At 35.4% G+C, this 21,560-nt stretch overlaps 1 protein-coding gene across 1 annotated transcript in view; it reads right to left on the reverse strand.

Annotated features, from left to right (window-relative positions):
• PDE11A (phosphodiesterase 11A) overlaps window positions 1-21,560 on the reverse strand; it is a 1,463,629-nt gene that overhangs the window by 75,902 nt on the left and 1,366,167 nt on the right. The window contains exons 18-19 of the mRNA XM_053698495.1: window positions 18,387-18,461; window positions 17,800-17,883 (exon numbers count right to left, since the gene is read on the reverse strand). Of these exons, the coding sequence (XP_053554470.1) occupies window positions 17,800-17,883; window positions 18,387-18,461 (159 nt within the window). The remainder of the gene's footprint in view (window positions 1-17,799; window positions 17,884-18,386; window positions 18,462-21,560) is intronic.

Genomic DNA, 21,560 nt, shown 5'->3' on the forward strand with positions numbered 1-21,560 from the left:
GCATAAGGTTTGCATCATATATTATTGTAACTGCATTTCAGTTAGCAAAATGTGTCTAGTAAAAGCCATCACTGTTTCAGTGATAGCTTTTAATGTGTACAAAGCATATGTACATATTCCTCAGATATACCTGAATTCAAACGCTGCACCTGCAATTAATGCTTATCTTATGTTAATGATGAATTAGGGGTCGATTTATTAAACCCTTTCGGCAGGCAAAGCCTGCCTACGACTGCAGGTTCTCACAAGAGAATTATTAAGTATTTAACAAGCAGCGGTCATAAGACCAGGGGAGATTGACAGCTCCTGCCCACGCGTGATTGGCTTTGCGTGGGCAGGGCTGGAACTGCATGTGAGCGCAAAATAGCGCTCGTGTGCAATGATGAAATCCACTAGGGGAATTCAGCCTGCCAGAGGCGAGCTGCAGCAGGCAGGGATGCGTATGTGCGCCCCTGTCCGCCTCAGCTTGATAAAGTGCCCCCTTAATGTGCATCATCGCTAATGAATAAATGCCACTGCTGGCTTGCTCAGCAGGCTGAATGACAGTGAACAGGAAATATGTGCATATGCTCTCCGTACAGTAAACACTATCACTATTATACAAATAAATAAAACAATTAAGGCTTTGGTAACCAGAAGCATGATATAAAGATAATTAGTGTCATTTTTACTTCCATATTTAATTTATCACTGAAATCTGATTTTATTTCCTGTTAAAATAAAAAAAATATTTGCACATACTTAAGACAACAAGCTAAATCACATTCCAGTTGTAAACTGAACAAATGGTAATAATTCACACAACTTTACATTAAACAATAGGAAGAATTATCTTCATACTATCAGCTGTTAAATGATCTAGGTCTAAAAGTTTTTTTATGTAATCAAAGTTAATCACAGAGCAACATCTTGCATGGAGCAGCTGTGCAGCAGTGTAAAAAAAAAAGAATAAATTAATTTTTATCAGCAGGATCTGTTGCTGAATATAGTGACACAGCCATCAAACCTCTGACTGTCCTGATGTGGGGCATTAGTTCTGCCTTTACAGTTTGTTATCTTATCTTCCCTGTTGAAGTCAAACAATTAAGATTTTGGGACAATTCCTGTCAACCTCATACTCAAGTCAAGATTATCTCCTCCAAATAAGGAAAGTGGTGGGTGGAGTTTGGCCACGTAAAAACAATTGCAGCAAACAAGGTGTTTATATGTTCTAATATGGTTCATAATCTTCTGATATTAATCTATTGGAAAACTACAGAAAAAATTTATAATTACAAAGTAAGCTTTTTGCGCTCGTTGGACACCCTTCTCACTCACAAAACCAGTCACTTATCCTCATGTACGCTAACACATGAAAATATGAATATTTCACATTCCAATGTTCTTCACATAAAATAATATGCTCTATTTATTCATAAATAAATATTTCTACATATATCTGATGGTATTTTGGTACAATATATATCTATACCTATCTAGATGATTATATATTGGTATATATATATATATATATATATATATATATTTATTTATAAATACTTAGAACAGATTATTCTATGTGCAGAGCATTGGAATTAAATATTTTAATATAAAAGGTTTTGTTATACATAGCAAATCAACTTTGCAATATATTTTCATTTTTTTATTTTGCCCCCTTCTCATGTAATATAACTGAAATGAATGAATTATCGGAGCTGGAAATGGGCCATGCTGACTTCTCTGGGTGAGCTACTTCTACATACATACCTGCTTTAGCAGATTGCAAGGGCAAAACATTGCACTTTACACTTAAATAATTAGTACAATAGGTTAATTTATTTAAAAAATGTTTAGACTTGGCTGGTATGTTATTCTATGGCAAGGCAGCAATTACAAGGTGTTTGTTGGTTAGGTAAACTTGGGCACATGTGTTTGACTGTGTCTGAAAATATTGTATATTCTGAATTATATGAACAGTGTAAAAGATAGTGAAATAACTATTCTCAAGTAAAAATAATTCAGGTGTTTACTTCACACCTATTGAATAACAATGTATCTATAGTAATCACCTAAGTTCTCACAAAGAGCAAAGTCCAAGCAAAATACAAATTCAATTTTACAATAACTATAAAAGTATAGAAATGTATTTTACTTTTTCTTTCTTTTTTTAAAGGAAAAAAAATGTTTTCATTAAACCTATTTTGGGGATTTCAAAAAGGTTTATGGCAGAAAAAAATATGATGTAGCATTCTTAATGATGTAACAAAACTGCAATTCTAATGTAATTATTTTAATGTATTTTTTGTCATTTATAATAATGTAGTTTTTTAGCAGAATATTTTGATGCCTCAGCACTGATTTTACATAAAAAAATTATTTAAAATTAAATTAAAGTGTGTTTAAATTAAGTATGGCAAATTACTTCTGGCATTCAATTTCTATTATTGTTAAATTACATAAAAAGCTTCTGTAATAAAATAAAGTCTTGTAGATTGCAATAAAAATGCTGTTTTGGTTTATTTCAGAGAGTTTGTGCTTCAAGTAACTTAAAGCTATAATTGCTTTAGTTTGTAGGATATTATATTTAGATTTGTATCTTCATCTTATAGAGCAAGCCCTAAATGTTCTTAAAACAATATTTGGAAATGTTATCTGTTACTTAAATCCACTCAGTTTGTTATGACCAAACACAAACTACTCCATATTTTGTTGTTTAGCAACTTTTTAATATATATATTTTTTTATTTTTATTTTTACTCAGCAAAAGAGTGTGCTTGAGGTGCTGTACGCAGAGCATTGTAAGCTTCAGATTGGTGCATCCGTAGAATTTTTCTGGGGGATTGTTTGTGTACTGTACCCGCTTACCTGTATATGCTCACAGATCAGCACTCTCGGTCTATAAATAATGAAATATCAGTACTGGTTTTTTTTTACAAACTAAAATGTCATTTAACCTTGGTGCTAAGAATGCAGGGGATTAATAGCAGCCTTGTGCCCTGCGAATTTTCAACTGCTTTTTGATTCAGAGACTTAATAGAAAGGAATAAAAGCTTTCATTATGTTTACCACTTGGAATAAGCAACAAGAAAGGATATCATAGTGCACAATGATGCAACACCCAATGGGGAAGTGACTAATCATAGAGGTACTGAAGCTAATAGAGGCTATAGGCATATTTATCAAGCTCCGTATGGTGCCCTGTGTTTCTGGCGAGCCTTCAGACTCGCCGGAAACAGAAGTTATGAAGCAGCGGTCTAAAGACCGCTGCTCCATAACTGCAAATCTGCAGGGGGCGGCATTGCACCAGCAGTTTACAAGAACTGCTGGTGCAATGATAAATGCTGAGAGCGTATGCTGTCGGAATTTATCAATGTGCAACGGACATGATCCGCAATATCGATGGCCCTATATCTTGGCCCTCAGAGCACAATCTGCTTTAATTAAAACGTTATAAAATAGTGATCAACCGCAACATTACTATTTTCCCAGGGCTGAATTGTATTCACAATAAAGCTTTGTGGGGTAAAAGTATGGTGTTCAGCCAAGATAGAGGGGGGGGGGGGAATTTGTAGTTAAATTGCCTGTTTTCAGGCAGTAAAAATGTGAATTCTGAGCATTACAGAGATTTGTAATGTATTTAAACCAATACAATACTAATTGTATACCTGGCACCTATTTCCATGAATATTCAAGAGTGTGAGAAAGTTCCATATAACTGAGATAATGTGGTCTATTATGAAATAATACAGTACGGAGAATATGAACTCTTGATACATTCCAACCCATTTTATTGTGGACTCCTTTATCATATTGGAATATTTTCATACAGCTTAATCTTGTTCTTTTTAATGATATCCCACTGAATAGCACATTATGATTCTGTGCAGATTTTGCACTGAACAGCTTCATGGTTATTGGATTTATTCCAGCTGCTGCCAGCTGTCTCCTCCAGTTTTGAGTAAACCAACATTTCGCTATGAATGTTATCATTTTAAACAACAAAAAAAAAAAAATACAACTAAACCTATGCCATTGAATGAACAGTCAATCTTTGTTTTAAAATAAGCATTTACTTTAGAATTCATTTTAAATAAGCAAATCATTTTAATCCCACAGCTCCAGCCATATCTGCATACTAACATAATCAGCCTTTGTCATGTTTTCAGAAACAAGCCTAGCTCCAAGAGGAAGGACATGGAAGGTTACAAAAATGAAAATTTTTCCAGTGTCTCACAAAGTCTTGACCCACCTTAGACAAACATATGCATGCACATTGTGGGGTAGATTATGCTCTCTGTAAGACTCAGGGTAGTTTTGCCCCAAAGAGAAAGGTTTACCCACATCTCAGTCTTTTCTGAATAGGATGTCATCTTTCATTCATTCATTCATTCATTCATTCATTCAACCAAATATAATGTAAAATGCTTCACAGTCAATGTGACCTTAAAGTGGCATAAAGGTGCAAGAATTAAATGCTCTACTTCATAGGGGCATTTAATGGTATACAAATGCTTGCCTCCAGCTATAAGGCGATTACAAGTGGAGCTTAAATACAGAAGGGATATGGAATACAGTTGTTCCATAATAATACCACTTCTATTTGAAGTAGTAAGTCATTTTTTTTAATTCCTTGTGATAAATTCACAAGCAAAGTATATTGGATTTGGACACCTGTCCAATTATTAAACACTTTACTAACATACCCTCTATAAATGTAACACCATAAACTGCCACAACCATCAAACCAATAACCTCTGCTGCTAAAACAGCCAACTAGTATTAATCCCTAGAGTCCAAAACACAATATCCCTCTGCTACTAAAACTCCCTAATCAATATTAACCATCAAAGCCCCCTAATTATTATTAATACATAAAGCTCTACAATCCCCCAACACAATTGTTCCTATTACTAACATATAACACAGTAACTGCTATTTATCTTTACACCCAGGGCATTGTACAGCTTTTATAACATCGTTTTAGCCAATATTCATTCCAAGAGGCTAATTTATGTTATTATTATTTTTTAATATAAATAAATAACTATTGTAAATTGAATGCAATAATTACATCTGTAATAAGTTTGAAAAAACAGAAGCGCCACACCAGAAAGAATCTAAGGGCAGATCAATATTGTATGTGAAAACAAATATTTAATAAAGCTCGCCAAATGCTCACTCACAATGAAAGTCTCGTTCAGAGCCGAGGTACACTACATAAGCACATCAAATCTGATAACGATACCCAGAATCTTCAATAGTCCTAGAAGGGCTGCATTCTTTCACCAGATGCCTCTGACGAAGTGGGATTGGACCCCCGAAACCTGTAAGGCCACGCCCACAAGCCATAGCGTTACAATAGTGCCGATTTGTATTGGCATTTTTAGAAGCAACAGTGTTTTATGTATTTGTATATTTATGTGTGCTCACTGCACTATGCAGTGATACCTTTATTTATTGGACTAACATAATATTTAAAAGACAAGCTTTCGAGAGTTTTCCTCTCTTCCTCAGGTCTAAAGCAATACTGATCATTCTGATATAGATACACATCACATACAACAAATGGAAGGGAGGGAGGGGGTGAGAGGGGGGTCATAAAAGTAGAGAATGTGTCTGAAGGAGAAAATAGCTGAGAATAGCCAGAAAGAATAAATAAACAGAGGAGAGTAAATAGGCCAGATGAGAGGAAAAACAAAAAGGAAAAAGAAACCAATAAAGGACAATAAAATGAGAGATTATAGAAAGTTATGGTAATGTGTGAGAAAGCCAGAGTCTTCATTAAATCCTTCATTTCTGGTATTGAAATGTGTGATCATTTTCATCTCAAACGTCTTTCGTTCATGAGAGTCTTTGAAATTCCCTTTAAGAATTTTAATCCTGAGGTTAAAGGGACACTGAACCCAATTTTTTTCTTTTGTAATTCAGAAAGAGCATGCAATTTTAAGCAACTTTCTAAATTACTCCTATTTTCAATTTTTCTTCGTTCTCTTGCTATCATTATTTGAAAAAGAAGGCATCCAAGCTTTTTTTTTGGTTTCAGTACTCTGGACAGCACTTTTTTATTGGTGGATGAATTTATCCACCAATCAGCAAGGACAACCCAGGTTGTTCACCAAAAATGGGCCGGCATCTAAACTTACATTCTTGCATTTCAAATAAAGATACCAAGAGAATGAAGAAAATTTGATAATAGGAGTAAATTAGAAAGTTGCTTAAAATTTCATGCTCAATCTGAATCACAAAAGAAACATTTTGGTTACAGTGTCCCTTTAAGGATGGAGTGACCAGTCTGGGTGAAGTGATGACCAACAGGGGTAGAATATTCATTTTCCTTGTGGTTTTTGATCGAGTGTCTGTGTAGATTCATTCTGAGATGCAGCTTTAGGCCAGTTTCTCCAATGTAGCAACCTCTGTCACAAGCTGTACACTGTATCAAGTACGCCACATTATATATTTATGTGTGCATACACGTGTTTTAAATGGGAGTGAGCCTGACAGATAAAGAGGTGTGATTAGAACCTCTAGTCACTCTTTTCAAGTTGGACTGTCTGTATTGTGGCCACAGATCACTGGAACCAGAACATAGACCAAGGACAAAATAGAAGGCTATCCTGAAGTGAAAGACGGCAGCCCTCCTAGGACTATTGTAGATTCTGGGTATCATTATCAGATTTGATGTACTTATGTAGTGTACCTCGGCCAGGGCCGCCACTAGGAATTTTGGGGCCCCTGACTTAACCATTGATCAGGGCCCCCCCCCTTGACATGTGCAATTTTTGACCAAGTTACTAAAACGTATATGCACTTTATTCTTAAGTGTCTATTTAAACTTGGAAATGTTGTAAAGGTAGTAACATACAAACACACAGACACACTCATACACTGTAACACACACTCACACTCACACATAAGGATTCACATATAGACACTCTAGTAGACACGCAAAGAAACACACTCAGACACAGACACCCAAACAGACACTCAGCACTTGTTTACACTGACCTGACAAGTAATTAGGTAGACTAAAGTTTTGTAAAAAAAAAAAAGGACATTTAGAAAACAAAATATGGAGTTCTGATTATCTTTTTGTAAAGGAAGATGCCAACTTAATGATGACAACAGCATGCAGTGGCTGAAAGGAAGGGCCCTGAACTGCCTAAACAATAATTTAAAGGTTAAATGGTGGATTGGTGACTTCTGGAAAGGTCTTATTAGTCTCAAAGTCTGTAGAAAGATGTGAATAATCAGTAGTAAGGTCAAAATGTCCTAAGGAGGAACAGACAATGGACACACACACACAAACTCAAACTTGCACATACACCCAAGGAAACACCGACAGAGACAGCCTCAGAAAACACACAAAGACACACACACACAGAAACTCACAGAAAACACACACACAAAGACATACACACACAGAGAGACAACCACATAAAACACAGAAAGACATACATACACACACCCTCACTGAGACATTCACAGAAAACACACAAAGATATACACACACCTTCACAGAGACACCCACAGAAAAAACACAGTCTCACAGTGACATCCACAGAAAACACAAACATACATACATACATACACACACACACCCTCACAGAGACATCCACAGAAAACACAGACATACACTCCCACCCTCACAGAGGCATCCAGAGAAAATACACAAAGACAAACATACACACACCCTCACAGAGACACCCATAGAAAAAGCACAAAGACATATGCACACACCCTCACAGACATCCAAAGAAAATGCACAAAGACATACACACCAACCCTCACAGAGAGACCCACAGAAAAAAATACAAACACACTCATAGAGACACAAATCAAAGCACAAAAACATAAAGACAGACACCCACAGAAACACTCACAGGAAGAAACATTGATGCACCTTGCATCCCCTAAATCAACGTTGTGTGACATGCATGATAAAAAAATGCTGAAATTAATGATCACTTTTTAAAGAATCATATTTGTAAATGTGTAAACAAAAATAATTCTGTGAATTCAAAATTGTATATTAATGATCTGGGTAGATGGCTAGATGAAGAAAAGTACTTTTAAAAGGTTGACACATGTTTGTTTTTTCCCCATTTTCCCCAACCAAAAGCACCACTTCAAATATAGTGTACAAATGTTCCCATCTGTCAGCTGTACTTATGGATTTTGAAAATGCTGTACTCTATATCGTCTTGGTGGAGCCATAAGCTGTGGTACTCATACCATTAGATCTGGTTAATTGCAGGATTTAGGCTTGTTGGTATGTATTTCAAAATTAAGTCAGCTGTAGTGTAAACTGAACAGTTTTACGTTAACCTGTCTCATTTCAAACACTGAGCAATCTTAGTCTGAGAGTATAACATTTTATGCAGATGTAAAAATCTTAGATAAAATGCCTCCTTGCATCTGGAAAGTCCTTGCATAAAGTGGCAGTAAACTGGAATGTGTTTATATATATATATATATATATATATATAAATAAATATCTGCCAAAAGGGCACCTACCATTTGTGTATTGAGGAGGAAACATGTCTGCATTGTTTTAAATATAGAATTTCTACAGCATGGTCAAATAATCATAAATACACTGCTGCTAAAAAAAAATGTTTTTATAGACCCCTGGCCCACCATACAACTACTACCACACTGAAGTTACAATCCGAAATTGCACAAAGAAATTAAAAACATTTGCTAAGTAAGTCCTACCTCCTCTGCAAATGAAAGTGATCTGCCGTCTGACTCAGGCACACACTGTACAAACAAAGTGCCAAGTTTGTCTCACACTGTGCATAGTGGTTTAGTGCACACTCAGAAATCCTCTCAAATGCTAATACTTTACTCCTTGTAATAACATTTCCCATACTCAATTAGTACTCTGCTGTAGTACCCACTGGTGGCTGCCAAAATTAAAAAAAAAAAAAAATTTTTTTTTTTTTTTTTTTAGTTCTTGCCTCATGGGGCCCCCCTGGCCCATTGGGCCCCTGACAGGAGTTACCTCTGTCACCCCCTGATGGCGGCCCTGACCTCGGCTCTCAACAAGGCTTTCATTGTGAGTGAGCATTTGGCGAAATGTATTAAATATTTGTTTTTACATACAATATTGATTCTTTCTGGTGTGGCGCTTCTGTTCTTTTTAACTTGTTACAGATCTCATATCCACCTACTCCAGTAAGGAGGATTTTTATGAAGCAAAGCCTCCAGAATGAGAATTGAAGTGACTGCTTGTCTTATCTCTGCGTTCCAAGACCGGTGTACAAAAGTCAGTTTGCCCTATTTGTCTATACAATAATTACATCTGTATAGACTTTTGCTTTTGTGCTTCACATATCTGGTCCATAGTTACAGGCAGCCATTAGTGCAATAAGAAAACCTTGTAAAACTATTGTACTATTATGTCCCTTTAAAATGGAATTTGAAATCAACATTTATACAGTACATTTTCAGTGTCTGAACCAGATGATGTACACGGCTCCATTAACACAATATAAGATAGGAGCCTAACTGCACCACCACTGCTACAGGAATAATAGCAATCTGTATAGACAACTGGTTTTCACACCTGTCCCCAGGCCTCCTCAAAAGGCCAGATTTTCAGGATTAACTTAGATAAGAGCAGGTAAAATAACCATGCTTACTAATCAGTTGATTATTTCACTTGTGCTCCAGTTCAGATATCCTGAAAGCTGGCCTGTTAGGGAGGCCTGACAATTGGTTTGAAAACCAGTGATCTAGACCAATGACTGCTCAGACCAAATTAATTATTTTGTCAATTTAAGGAAAGTTGAGTTTCTCTTTGGAAATGTTACAAATAAGTCAACAAATATTTTTGTTCCTTTTTGTAAGATTTTCCATGCATGTAATGGCATATTGGAATTCCTACTAACGCTTCATATTAGCTATTTAAAGGGACACTGAACCCAAATTTTTTCTTTCGTGATTCAGATAAAGCATTCAATTTTAAGCAACTTTCTAATTTACTCCTATTATCAAATTTTATTCGTTCTCTTGCTATCTTTATTTGAAAAAGAAGGCATCTAAGCGTTTTTATTTTTTGGTTCAGGACTCTGGAAAGCACTTTGTTATTGGTGGATGAATTTATCCACCAATCAGCAAGGACAAACCAGGTTGTTCATCAAAAATGGGCCGGCATCTAAACTTATATTCTTGCATTTCAAATAAAGATACAAAGAGAATGAAGAACATTTGATAATAGGAGTAAATTAGAAAGTTGTTTAAAAGTTCAGGCTCTATCTGAATCACGAAAAAAAAAATTGGGTTCAGTGTCCCTTTAATAAAAAATAATATATGACAATTTAAAACAGTAACAGTACTGAATATTTCTCAATATATATAAAAAGTAGTATAAAAGTGCCTGCAGATTCTACTGAAACAAGACCCTAAGCTATAGTGGGAAAATGATTGTGGTTGTCACCAGATAATTTATGAGGGGAGACTCCAAATGCATAGAGGTACAGCCACTGCCTTTGAAGTAATACAATTACAGTGGCAGTTTGTTTAACCTGTAGCAATTGACTCTGTCTTCCTGAACTTCAAAAAAAGTAATGACTAACAAATTGAATGCAAGTTTTTTTTTAAAACAAAAAAAGTCTCAACACATTCTTTGAGAAATCTTAATTTACTGTGCTGAAAATGTCTTCTTTTATTTTAAAAATTGCTTATGCTAAATATACCTAGACGTAAATGTAATAAAGTCTGAGATTTCAAAAGAAAAGGAGCTTAACCAGCAAGCTCATTCACATAGAAACAAATGGGTGTTCTATTAATTAGTCTTTAACCCTTTTGCTGCAAAGCCTTTTTTACACCCCAGTACTGAGCCAGTTTGGGAGATTTTCTTGCTACCTGCATTTAAACCCTTTTGTAAGACACATACAAATTATATATTGTTACTTTCAGCGGGACCAGCACATTCAAAATATACCATTATACCATAATAACTGCTGTTACTGTGATCACCTTACAGAATTGTCATTAATGGTAGCCACATGTAAATTAGGGACCATAAGGAATTTGGGGGGTTATAATATAGATTAGAGAGACCCTATTGTACAGTACATAAATAAAAGCGCTTTTTTTCTTGCAAGGTGCACTGTTCACAGTTACCACAGTGATCACCTGACTATACAGGCAAAATTCATATATGTTCTAAGAGAGGGACTTGTCTACTAGAAAATAAACTTTTTAAGGGGTCATTAGACAAACCAGATTTTTTTATTGTGCATATAATGTCTCATTTTAAAGCAAATCCCCATGTGCTTTTTTGTTTTACTTTATTTTGTAGTATTGTTTCAAAGCAGGTGATTTCATTTGAGGGGTCTCGGAGGTTTGTAGCTACTAAGGGAGCTGAGATCGAGAAGTTTGAAAAACTTCCCCCTGTCCAGGTCTCTTGCTGCTACCCATGCTTCCTGGTTCTGCCCCTTTGGGTGCACGTGATGACGGAAGTGCCGCCCACAAGGCCACCAATGATCCCCGCCTTGTCATGAGCATCAAAATGGTTAAAGGGATATTGAACATTAAATAGATGCTAGATAGAATGATGTATTGAAAGAAAAAATCACCCTGATAATAATAAGCAGATTTATACTTTAAAATCATATTGGTTCAATACTGAAAAAATAAGTGTACATTTTTAGTGTTGAACAAATAGTGAGTTGCCACCATATTGTAAACAATGTTTCCTTCTCTGGTGAGGCTACTTATGGGCAGTTATAGAAATGTCACTAGACTGTGTAACTACACTGTAGCAGTGTTGGGCCTGGAGTCTGCACTGTCACTTTTAAAAGGGCCTCAATTTTGAGATTTAAATCACAGGAAAATGGAACAAAAATATAAATCAAAGTATATTGCAAAGTGTCCCTTTAATTACTACTTATAGTTGGTTGTGAGTTTTATTGTGGCAGCACCCCACACATTTCTAAAATTATATTATAAATCCATTCATGAAATTGACAATATTTTGAAACAATGTAATGAAAAATGAACATACTTATAAATATTTATTTCCGCAAACCTTTTGAGCTTTTTAATGGCATTAAAAAGAGTTGTTGTTTTATAAATTGAAAAGAAAGCATAAACCTCTTTGTAACAAAATAACAAAAACAATCTACATGTAATAACATTAAAGGTACATGAAGCCCAACATTTTTCTTTCAATGATTCGGATAGAGCCTGCAAATTTAAACAACTTTCCTTTTTACTTCAATTATCAATTTTGCTTTATTCTCTTGGTATCTTTTGTTGAAGGAGGAGCAATTATCTACTGGGAGCTAGCTTAACACATCGGTAAGCCAATTACAGGAGGCATATATGTGTAGCCACCAATCAACAGTTAGCTCAAAGGTCCTGAGACTATCTAGGTATACCTTTTAACAAAAGGATACCTAAAAATTAAGCGAATTAGATAATATAAGTACATTGGAAAGTTGTTTAACCCCTTGACCCAAAGTTACATAGATCTACATCATGCAGTATGAAGCCCATTCTACCACATAGCATAGATCTACGTTGCAGCTGCAGTAAGCCATCTGTCTTCATATAATAACAGATCATGATCAGTGCTTTGTTACCATATGAACGCAGATGCCAGATTGTTACAGACAAAAGGAGAATTGGAAGGGGGAGCAACCTAACTAATGATCAAGGGGAGGGGGAATGTGGGGGCACCACTACACTACACAAAAAAACAAGAATTAATAAATACATTTTAAAAAACAACATATAAACTCGGTACTGGCAGACAGCTGTGTGGGAGGGATCAGGGAGATGGGATCACTACACTGCAGAAAAAAAAAAGCCCTTACCTGCACACTGGCAGGCCTTCTGTAAGTACATAAGATGGTGGTGAATAGTGGGGGCGAGGGAGAGAAGAGAGTTATTTGGGAGGGATCCGGTAGGGATCAGGGGGTGGGAGGTGACAGGTGGGAGGGTAATCTCCACTGCATCAAAAATTAACCTTACAAACTAACTGATTTACCCCTTCACTGCCAGGAATTTCAAGCATTCTAGTTCTAATTGTCAAAAAGCAATGGCAAATCCATGCATGTTTGCTTTTTTTCCTGAAAAGTTGATCCAAGAGAAGCTTTATATCCATTTGTCTTATGACTGCAGTAGTTGTGTGTAAATAATTTCAGTGAGAAACCTATAAAGTTTGCAAAAAAGTTAGTAATTTTTTTTTTAGATATATGATCGTTTCTGATGACCAAATAGTGGCATCAAATGGACCCAGACCAATACCTTGGGTTGTTTACTTTAAAAATATATATAGTTTTCATAGATAAATCAAATGCTCTATTTCTATTTAAATGGAGTTATAGCAAAAATTTTAAAAATTCTCCGGTACCTTGGGCAAGTTTTTCTCTAAAATTCACTGTAGCAAATGGGTTAAAATTATATGCTCCATCTGAATTATGAAGGAGGGTTTCATATCCCTTCAATGGCTGATGAATAGGGAATATAAAATTAAGGTAAATTTCGATGAATTAGTGCCCGGTTTTTAATAATCCTATTAAAAACAAGGGCACTTTAATTCATCAAAATTGACATTTCACGCGTTTTCTTCAAAAACGTACCTTTTAATCCTGACAGTCGCTCCAGCGATTCTCCAGGCCGTCGGAAGCCTCTTCATACGTCAGAAATAAGGAATCCGGCTTCCTCCAATCACGGCTTCCCCCCGGGGGAATCATGGCCTGTGGCAACGCAGTGATTGGAGGAAGCCGTATTCATCATTTTGGACCCGCAAAGAGGGCGGAGGAAGCGCTTCAGCGGCTGTCAGGATTAAAAGGTAATTTTTTGAAGAAAATTAGTGAAATGTCAATTTTGATGAATTAAAGTGCCCTTGTTTTTAATAGGATTATTAAAAAATTGGGACTAATTCATCGAAATTGACCTTCACTTTAAAAGGGAGTAAGAAATTGAGTGGTTTTATTTTGTAGAATGGTCAAGCCTCAAAGATAATCAACAAGTTCACAAGATTATCGTCAGTTTCACAATCCAGTTGTCAGTATATTAGGCGATACCAGGAACATAACACTTTATATAATAACAAATTGGCATTTATACATTTTCTAATATCATTTCCATTATGGACTTATAAAAATGATCTACCCTAATGTTGTGTTAAATCATGTATTTAAATGTCATTTGGCTGTTTCATCTCAAGTTAAATTAAGAAGAGTAATAAATTACAAATAATCGTGTTCATTTTATTTTATTTTTTTGCTTCAATGACACCTGTAAATAAAAAAGAAAGGTGCAAAGAATTTTAAATGTAAGTATGTTCCCTTATCAATGGACTTTTTTTTTAATGTGTTGGGATCGGATATGCATATCTTCGTTAGCAGGTGAGGTGCAGCCAATCAGAAGCTACGCTGTAAGATTTATTGATTTTGTTCTAGAGTTATGGTTTAGCCTAAATCTGTGAAGCAGTGAATTCTAAAGTGGGGGGGGGGGGGGAAGGGGAATTATGCTAAAACGTCCAGCTAAGAGAAATCTCTCAAATTAACTTTGTTTTTGTAAATAAAAACTCTTTTTTTTTTTAAATGAGATAAAGAAAAGAAAATTGAAGATGTAAAAGTTGATAGATGTTATTGTTGTGAAGTTGGCACGCTTGCAGTTTGTAGAAATAAACATATCCTTTTTTTATGTAGGCAAAGAGCACACAGCTTGAGATGGATACATCAGGCTTTTTGTTTCCCTAAGGCACTTACATCCTTGATTTCTAGGGCTGCCGCTTTTTTCCTTTAGTTGAGCATCACGCTAATAGCGACACAGCATGGTGCTGAGGTTGCAGAGGGAAAGGGTAACCAACGTCAGTAAATTCCCTTAGGAAATCCAGCTAGTAGCCAAGTAACAAAGTGCTTTATACATTCAATCTAGGCTGCTACTACGCAGGCTGTGACTCTTGAATTGCCCTCTATATAATAATAATAATCCCAAACAAACAGCCTTTAATTTGTTAAATGTGTTGTTTAAGATTAGCTAAAACAAAATGATAAACCCACAGTTACAAACTTACAATATTTTTCTAAATACATTGTGATAAGTTGTAATAGGTTAACATATGTCTTTACTAAGAGTATTTTATATTAAGTGTGAAATCTGTCATCAGAGCATGCAATGTTTAGCCAGTTATTATCACTATAACTGAGATCAATGATAAAAACTTTTGAATTCAATGAATACAGCTCTCATTTGTTTAGAAAAGCTTAATCAAGAAATTGGGTTCCTAGGCAATAAATATATATATCATGAAGCAAGTAAAGAGAGAATAAACAAGAATGAAAACGTGTTACAAAAAGACAGGGAATTCAGCACTCTTTTCAAAAATAGAAGCTCCTCAAATGGAAATTTAGCAACAAATTTTTATTGAAAAGCAGTGACATTTCTCCCCGTGGGCACACCACAAGTCTCTCAACATGTGGAATTCTAAAAAAGTAGGCACACAAAATATGTTGGCAGGTAAGTACATAATATGTTCAAATAAATATACATGACTGTAGACTATCCATGTGGGAAATGTGTGGCCTGCAAATACATGGTCAAAACTAAAGAGTTTAAAACGAATACTGGAAAAGTGTATAAATTAAAATATTTCGTAAATTGCAATACAGAGGGGGTAATATATTTACTCTCCTGCGCATGCCCTTGTTTTTATGTAAGCAAAACAAAAAGGGCAATAAAAGACAGAATCACAGAACATTGTGATGATGTGAAAAATAAAAATAAAAAAAGTAGTTTTGCAAGACATTTTGAAAATTTTCATGGGTGCAATCCTGACTCTCTAAAATGTATTGGCATAGACAGAGGCATAACAAATGGCAGAGGGGGAGATAATGATAAAACTCTCCTAAGAAAGGAGTGTAGATGGATTTCTGTTTTGGAGACCCAACTCCCTAATGGCTTAAATGATAAGATGGATATGGCTTGCTTCCTATGAATACAATAGTTCTTTCATCTGATTAGACATTTGTACTTAACCGTTATTAACAATAACCTTTCTTTTGGGTTTTAAGTTGGCAAGCAAGATTTCCCTAGTGTAATGTACAATGAGGTTACTCAAAATCACTTAGTGACAATTGCTACATATGTTGATATATGTTACAAATTTTAATGGCAAAGTTACTTTCACCCGTCAGTAGGGGCGCAACACTGTATTAAGTTAAAAAGGGATGCTTGTGTCTTTACTCCATATGCCCTGACGAAGCCCCGTTTCACTACCAGATGAGGGGGTGAAACGCGCGTCTGCATTGGCTGGCCGGCCCATGTGATGTGAGCACCGGATTGCAAAGTACCGCTATGAAAATTCTGGCGTCTTATGAAGCAGTTCTCTTTTAAAGCACGGACAAAGCCAAGAAAAGCATTACTTCTAATAACAAGCAAGGTTCCTTTTCGTCTGTTCAACTGACAGTAAGGTATAGTATGCACCTCCTATATGTGAGCCATTGACTGGATTTGAAAGTTGGAGTAAACTTCGATTCTTTATACAAACAGGCATAAGTATCCCTGTCAAGGGTTTGCCATTACGTATATGTTTACCGAACTGTTACTTGAGTAATTACCAACTACTAATCTACGCTATAAACCCAGCTGAATTCTTTGCATAACTGTGCACACTAACGCTTTGAATGTCACCTAACCACTGCTACGGCACAATTGCTAGAAGTCTGCTTACTAATCCTTGTATGCTTATGTTCTGTATACATTATTATATGCTATATGTGCATATCTAGGTGGGTCTGTTTTCTAGACAACTTAGATCCCAATTTATACCTGCCCAGTATTTATCTCTGAGATTGGGGGTTCTGTGTGCAGCAGGGTGTAGTTGGTCTAGCTAATTTCTCACCTACAATATATTACCGTGCTTGTACTTGTATTCTTTATTATAAGCTCCATCAAGCTGATTTAATGTTGATATATACATCTGCATGGATGTTTGTGTGTAAATAAGAGATTTATACCTAACAACTTAGATCCCATTTTATATCTGCCCAGGTTATACCTCCTAGTTGTCTTTTGGGGGTTCTGTGAGCAGTAGGGTGTAGTTGGTTAGGCAGCTCTCCTATCCACTTGTTTAGATTAACTTTGCGCCTGTGCCCACCCTGACCGGTCAGTTTTCTGTATGTAGAATTTTGTATCTACATTAATGTATATTTATTTGAACATATGTATTTACCTGCCAACATATTTTGTGTGCTTACTTTTTTAGAATTCCACATGTTGAGAGCCTTGTGGTGTGCCCACGGGGCAAAATGTCACTGATTTTCAATAAAAAATTGTTGTTAAATTTCCATTTGAGGAACTTCTATTTTTGAAAAGAGTGCTGAATTCCCTGTCTTTTTGTAACAAGATTTCATTTTTGTTTATTCTCTCTTTACTTGCTCCATGATATTTGTAGTTAAGGATCTGCACCATTAGCCTTCCAGGTAATTATATGGAGACAGTTATTTAATTCTAAACAGTCTTCTGATATATAGCTCTGCACCAGCGTTTGCTTCCCCTCTGATTATTTCTTGATAAATATATATACAGTATATAGTAAACAAACTGGAAGCACTCTCAGGGATCTTCATCCTCTTCTCACAAAACTAAAACGTAACATATCCTGAGATTGCTTCCAGTTTATTTACGTTATTAAACTTATGAATAACACCCAGGTTGTTGACCCTAAGAAGGTGAATTCACTGAGTAATATATGTATATATGTATTTATGTATACATTTGTGTAATATATAATATTATTATTATATAATAATATAATATTTATATGTAAACTTTCAGATTAATTTAAAATATTACCTGGTACAAAGGCATACAAATATTGTCGATCCATTCAAGCTGTAATCGTGGAAGTTCATCTTTCCTATTCCGATCAAAAATGGCCTGTTATAAAAACAAAAAAAGGCCAAAGCGTTTAAAATATTACTAAATAAATACATAATTTGTACACTTTCATACACACAGCTCTTAAGCTGGCTTGAACAAGGCCATTAGATCATATACTATAGTTCCATATACACTTGGAATATACGTTAACAAATCAGTACTAGAATGTTGTAAAGAAATTAAAATATTAATGTCTAATAGTTCAGGATTTTCTTTTCAGACTTAATTCTTTTTACTGACAACTACCACTATTTTATTAGCTGACTGTCTCTCTCCTATTGACTCTGATAGGTTGTAACATGCTCTTGTTGGAATTATTACCTTACTTCTAAACGACTTGGGTGCCTCACTCATCCTTGACGTGTTGACAAGCAATAGTACTCCTAAACAAATCATTCTGAGATATAATATACTACTTAATAATGGAACTATCTAAAAATATTTCATTGTATTGTTCATCAAAGAAAAAATGGAAACAGTGTGGCACAAACACAACTTACTGAAGGTGTCAGTTTGAGTTCTGATCTTTCACGGTCTCCTTGCTCAAAGAATTCATTGGTTACTAATTCAGCCACCTAAAACATAAAAGATCACTTTGTAATATAGTTCACAGTTGTAGTTTCCATAACCTCTGTGGCATGCTCATCTCTCATTTCTCACCATGGCTTCCACATTTCCATATCCCCTCTCCAAAGCCTTTACTACAAATGTAAATATGCATGATTGAGTCTAATTCTGCCTCTTTCTGCTCTTTGCCGCTAATCAGTATTCTTTGTATTCAGTCATATTACCCTCGGGATGCGATAGCCAAGGAAGACATTTTACTGAATGACTGAAAAGCCCTCACATTTAAAAACTATACAGAGCATGATTCATCAATGTCAGTGTGTGACAGTGCCTGAGGTAACTTCTCAATGCAAGAGCACTGACTATCTGAACAATGGGGGTGCTCGAATAGATTGATCAGAGCTCACAAATTAGTTTGATTTTTAACTTTTCTAAGTGATTTTCCAAACCTGGAAGTACAATGCATAGATATGCTGGAAGCTTTATATGTTAGCAGTACATCGACTGACTTTAAGTACAAAAATAAAACACTATTCTATTATTAAAATAATAAACTACATATGAGGACTCAGAAATACCAATTAAATCATAACATATAAATAAACCTTAACATTAAAGTAAACCCTTTAACAGTATTCAAATTCATGTTAGCTTCTCGGACTACAGAACAAATGGATGGAATATTACAACATGTCTATTGAGCCTCCTCACAAATACTTTCAATTCATACATCCACTGTGTTAGAGTGGGTGTGAAGCATAGCTATTATATCTTAAGCTCAAGAAAGTTCTATAAGTGCATATAACAATAGGGTTGCTCAGGGGGTGGATGTCATTGTTAAGTGCAAGTAACTGAATAACTTTAATAGGAAAACCAAGAGAAATGTATAAATTATAAGATGAAATAAAACAGGTATGTACTAAAATGTATATTTTATATTTGCTTTCTGAAGCTATTTGACAGTGTCTGTTTTTATTTGTTTAATGCTTACCTTGCTACTATTATTCAATATCATTATTATTAGACATGTGCAATTCGTTTTGGCCGAATGTCATTTTCAGATGAATTTTGGCCAATTCGGAGATTCGAATGAATCCGAATTTCCGAAAATGAATAAATCAGTTTCTGAATTTTCGGATACATTCTTTATTCATATTCAGAGTTTTTTATTGTTCTAATCTAAACCGCAGTTTCCCAACATCGCAGACACTAACTAAATCACTAAATAAAGCTATTAACCCTTAAACCGCCGTTCCTCTACATCACCGACACTAACTAAACCTATTAACCCCTAAACCGCAGTTCCCAAACATCGCCAACACTAACTAAACCTATTAACCTCTAAACCGCAGTTCACAAACATCGCCGATACTAACTAATCCTATTAAGCCCTAAACCGCAGTTCCCCGACATTGCCGACATGAACTAAAACACTAACTAAACCTATTAACCCCTAAACCGCTGTTCCCAAACTTCACCAACACTAACTAAACCTATTAACCCCTAAATCGCCATTCCCAAACATCGTCGTCACTAACTAAACCTTTTAACCCCTAAACTGCAGTTCCCCAACATCGGCGACACTAACTAGACCTATTAACATCTAAACCACAGTTCCCTGACATCGCCGACACTAACTAAACCTATTAACCCCTATACCGCAGTTCCCCAACATCGCTCACACTAACTAATCCTATTAACCCCTAAACCGCCGTATACCCACATCGCCAACACTAACAAAAACTGCAAATAAACCTATTAACCCCTAAACTGCCATACACCCACAAGGCCAACACTAACTAAACATATTAACCCCTAAACCTCTATTCCCAAACATCACCAACACTAACTAAACTTATTAACCCCTAAACCTCCGTTCCCAAACATTGCCTTCACTAACTAAACGTATTAACCTCTAAACCGCAGGTCCCCGATATCGCCAACACTAGCTAAACCTATTAACCCTTAAACCACAGGTCCCCGATATCGCCAACACTAACTAAACCTATTAACCCCTAAACCTCAGTTCCCCGACATTGCCAACACTAACTAAACCTATTAACCCCTAAACCGTAGTTCCCCAACATCGCTGGCACTAACTAAACCTATTAACCCCTAAATCGCCGTATACCCACATAGCCAACACTAACTAAAACACCAAATAAACCTATTAGCCCCTAAACCGCTGTACACCCACAAGGCAAACACTAACTAAACCTATTTACCCCTAAACCGCCGCCCCCCCCACATCTCAACAATCGAAATTAAACTATGTTAACCCCTAAACCTACTATAATAAAGTTATTAACCCCTAATCCGCCTCACTCCCGCCTCAAAAACCCTATAATAAATAGTATTAACCCGTAATCTGCCCTCCCTAACATCGCCGACACCTAACTTCAAGTATTAACCCCTAATATGCCGACCGGACCTCGCCGCTACTCTAATAAATGTATTAACCCCTAAAGCTAAGTCTAACCCTAACCCTAACACCCCCCTAAGTTAAATATAATTTAAATTTAACAAAATAAAATAAATCTTATTAAATAAATTATTCCTATTTAAAGCTAAATACTTACCTGTAAAATAAGCCCTAATATGGCTACAATATAAATAATAATTATATTGTAGCTATTTTAGGATTAATATTTATTTTACAGGCAACTTTGTATTTATTTTAACCAGGTACAATAGCTATTAAATAGTTAATAAATATTTAATAGCTACCTAGATAAAATAATTACAAAATTACCTGTAAAATAAATCCTAACCTAAGTTTCAATTAAACCTAACACTACACTATCAATAAATAAATTAAATCTACAATTATCTACAATTATATCAACTAAACTAAATTACAAAAACAAACAAACACTAAATTACAAAAACAAACACTAAATTACAAAAAATAAAAAAAGATTACAAGAATTTTAAACTAATTACACCTACTCTAAGCCCCCTAAAAAAATAACAAAGCCCCCAAAATAAAAAAATGCCCTACCCTATTCTAAAATAAAAATTGTAAAGCTCTTTTACCTTACCAGCCCTTAAAAGGGCCTTTTGCGGGGCATGCCCCAAAGAATTCTGCTCTTTTGCCTGTAAACAAA

The sequence above is a fragment of the Bombina bombina genome, chromosome 1 (genome assembly GCF_027579735.1).
Source record: "Bombina bombina isolate aBomBom1 chromosome 1, aBomBom1.pri, whole genome shotgun sequence".
Taxonomy (NCBI): domain Eukaryota; kingdom Metazoa; phylum Chordata; class Amphibia; order Anura; family Bombinatoridae; genus Bombina; species Bombina bombina.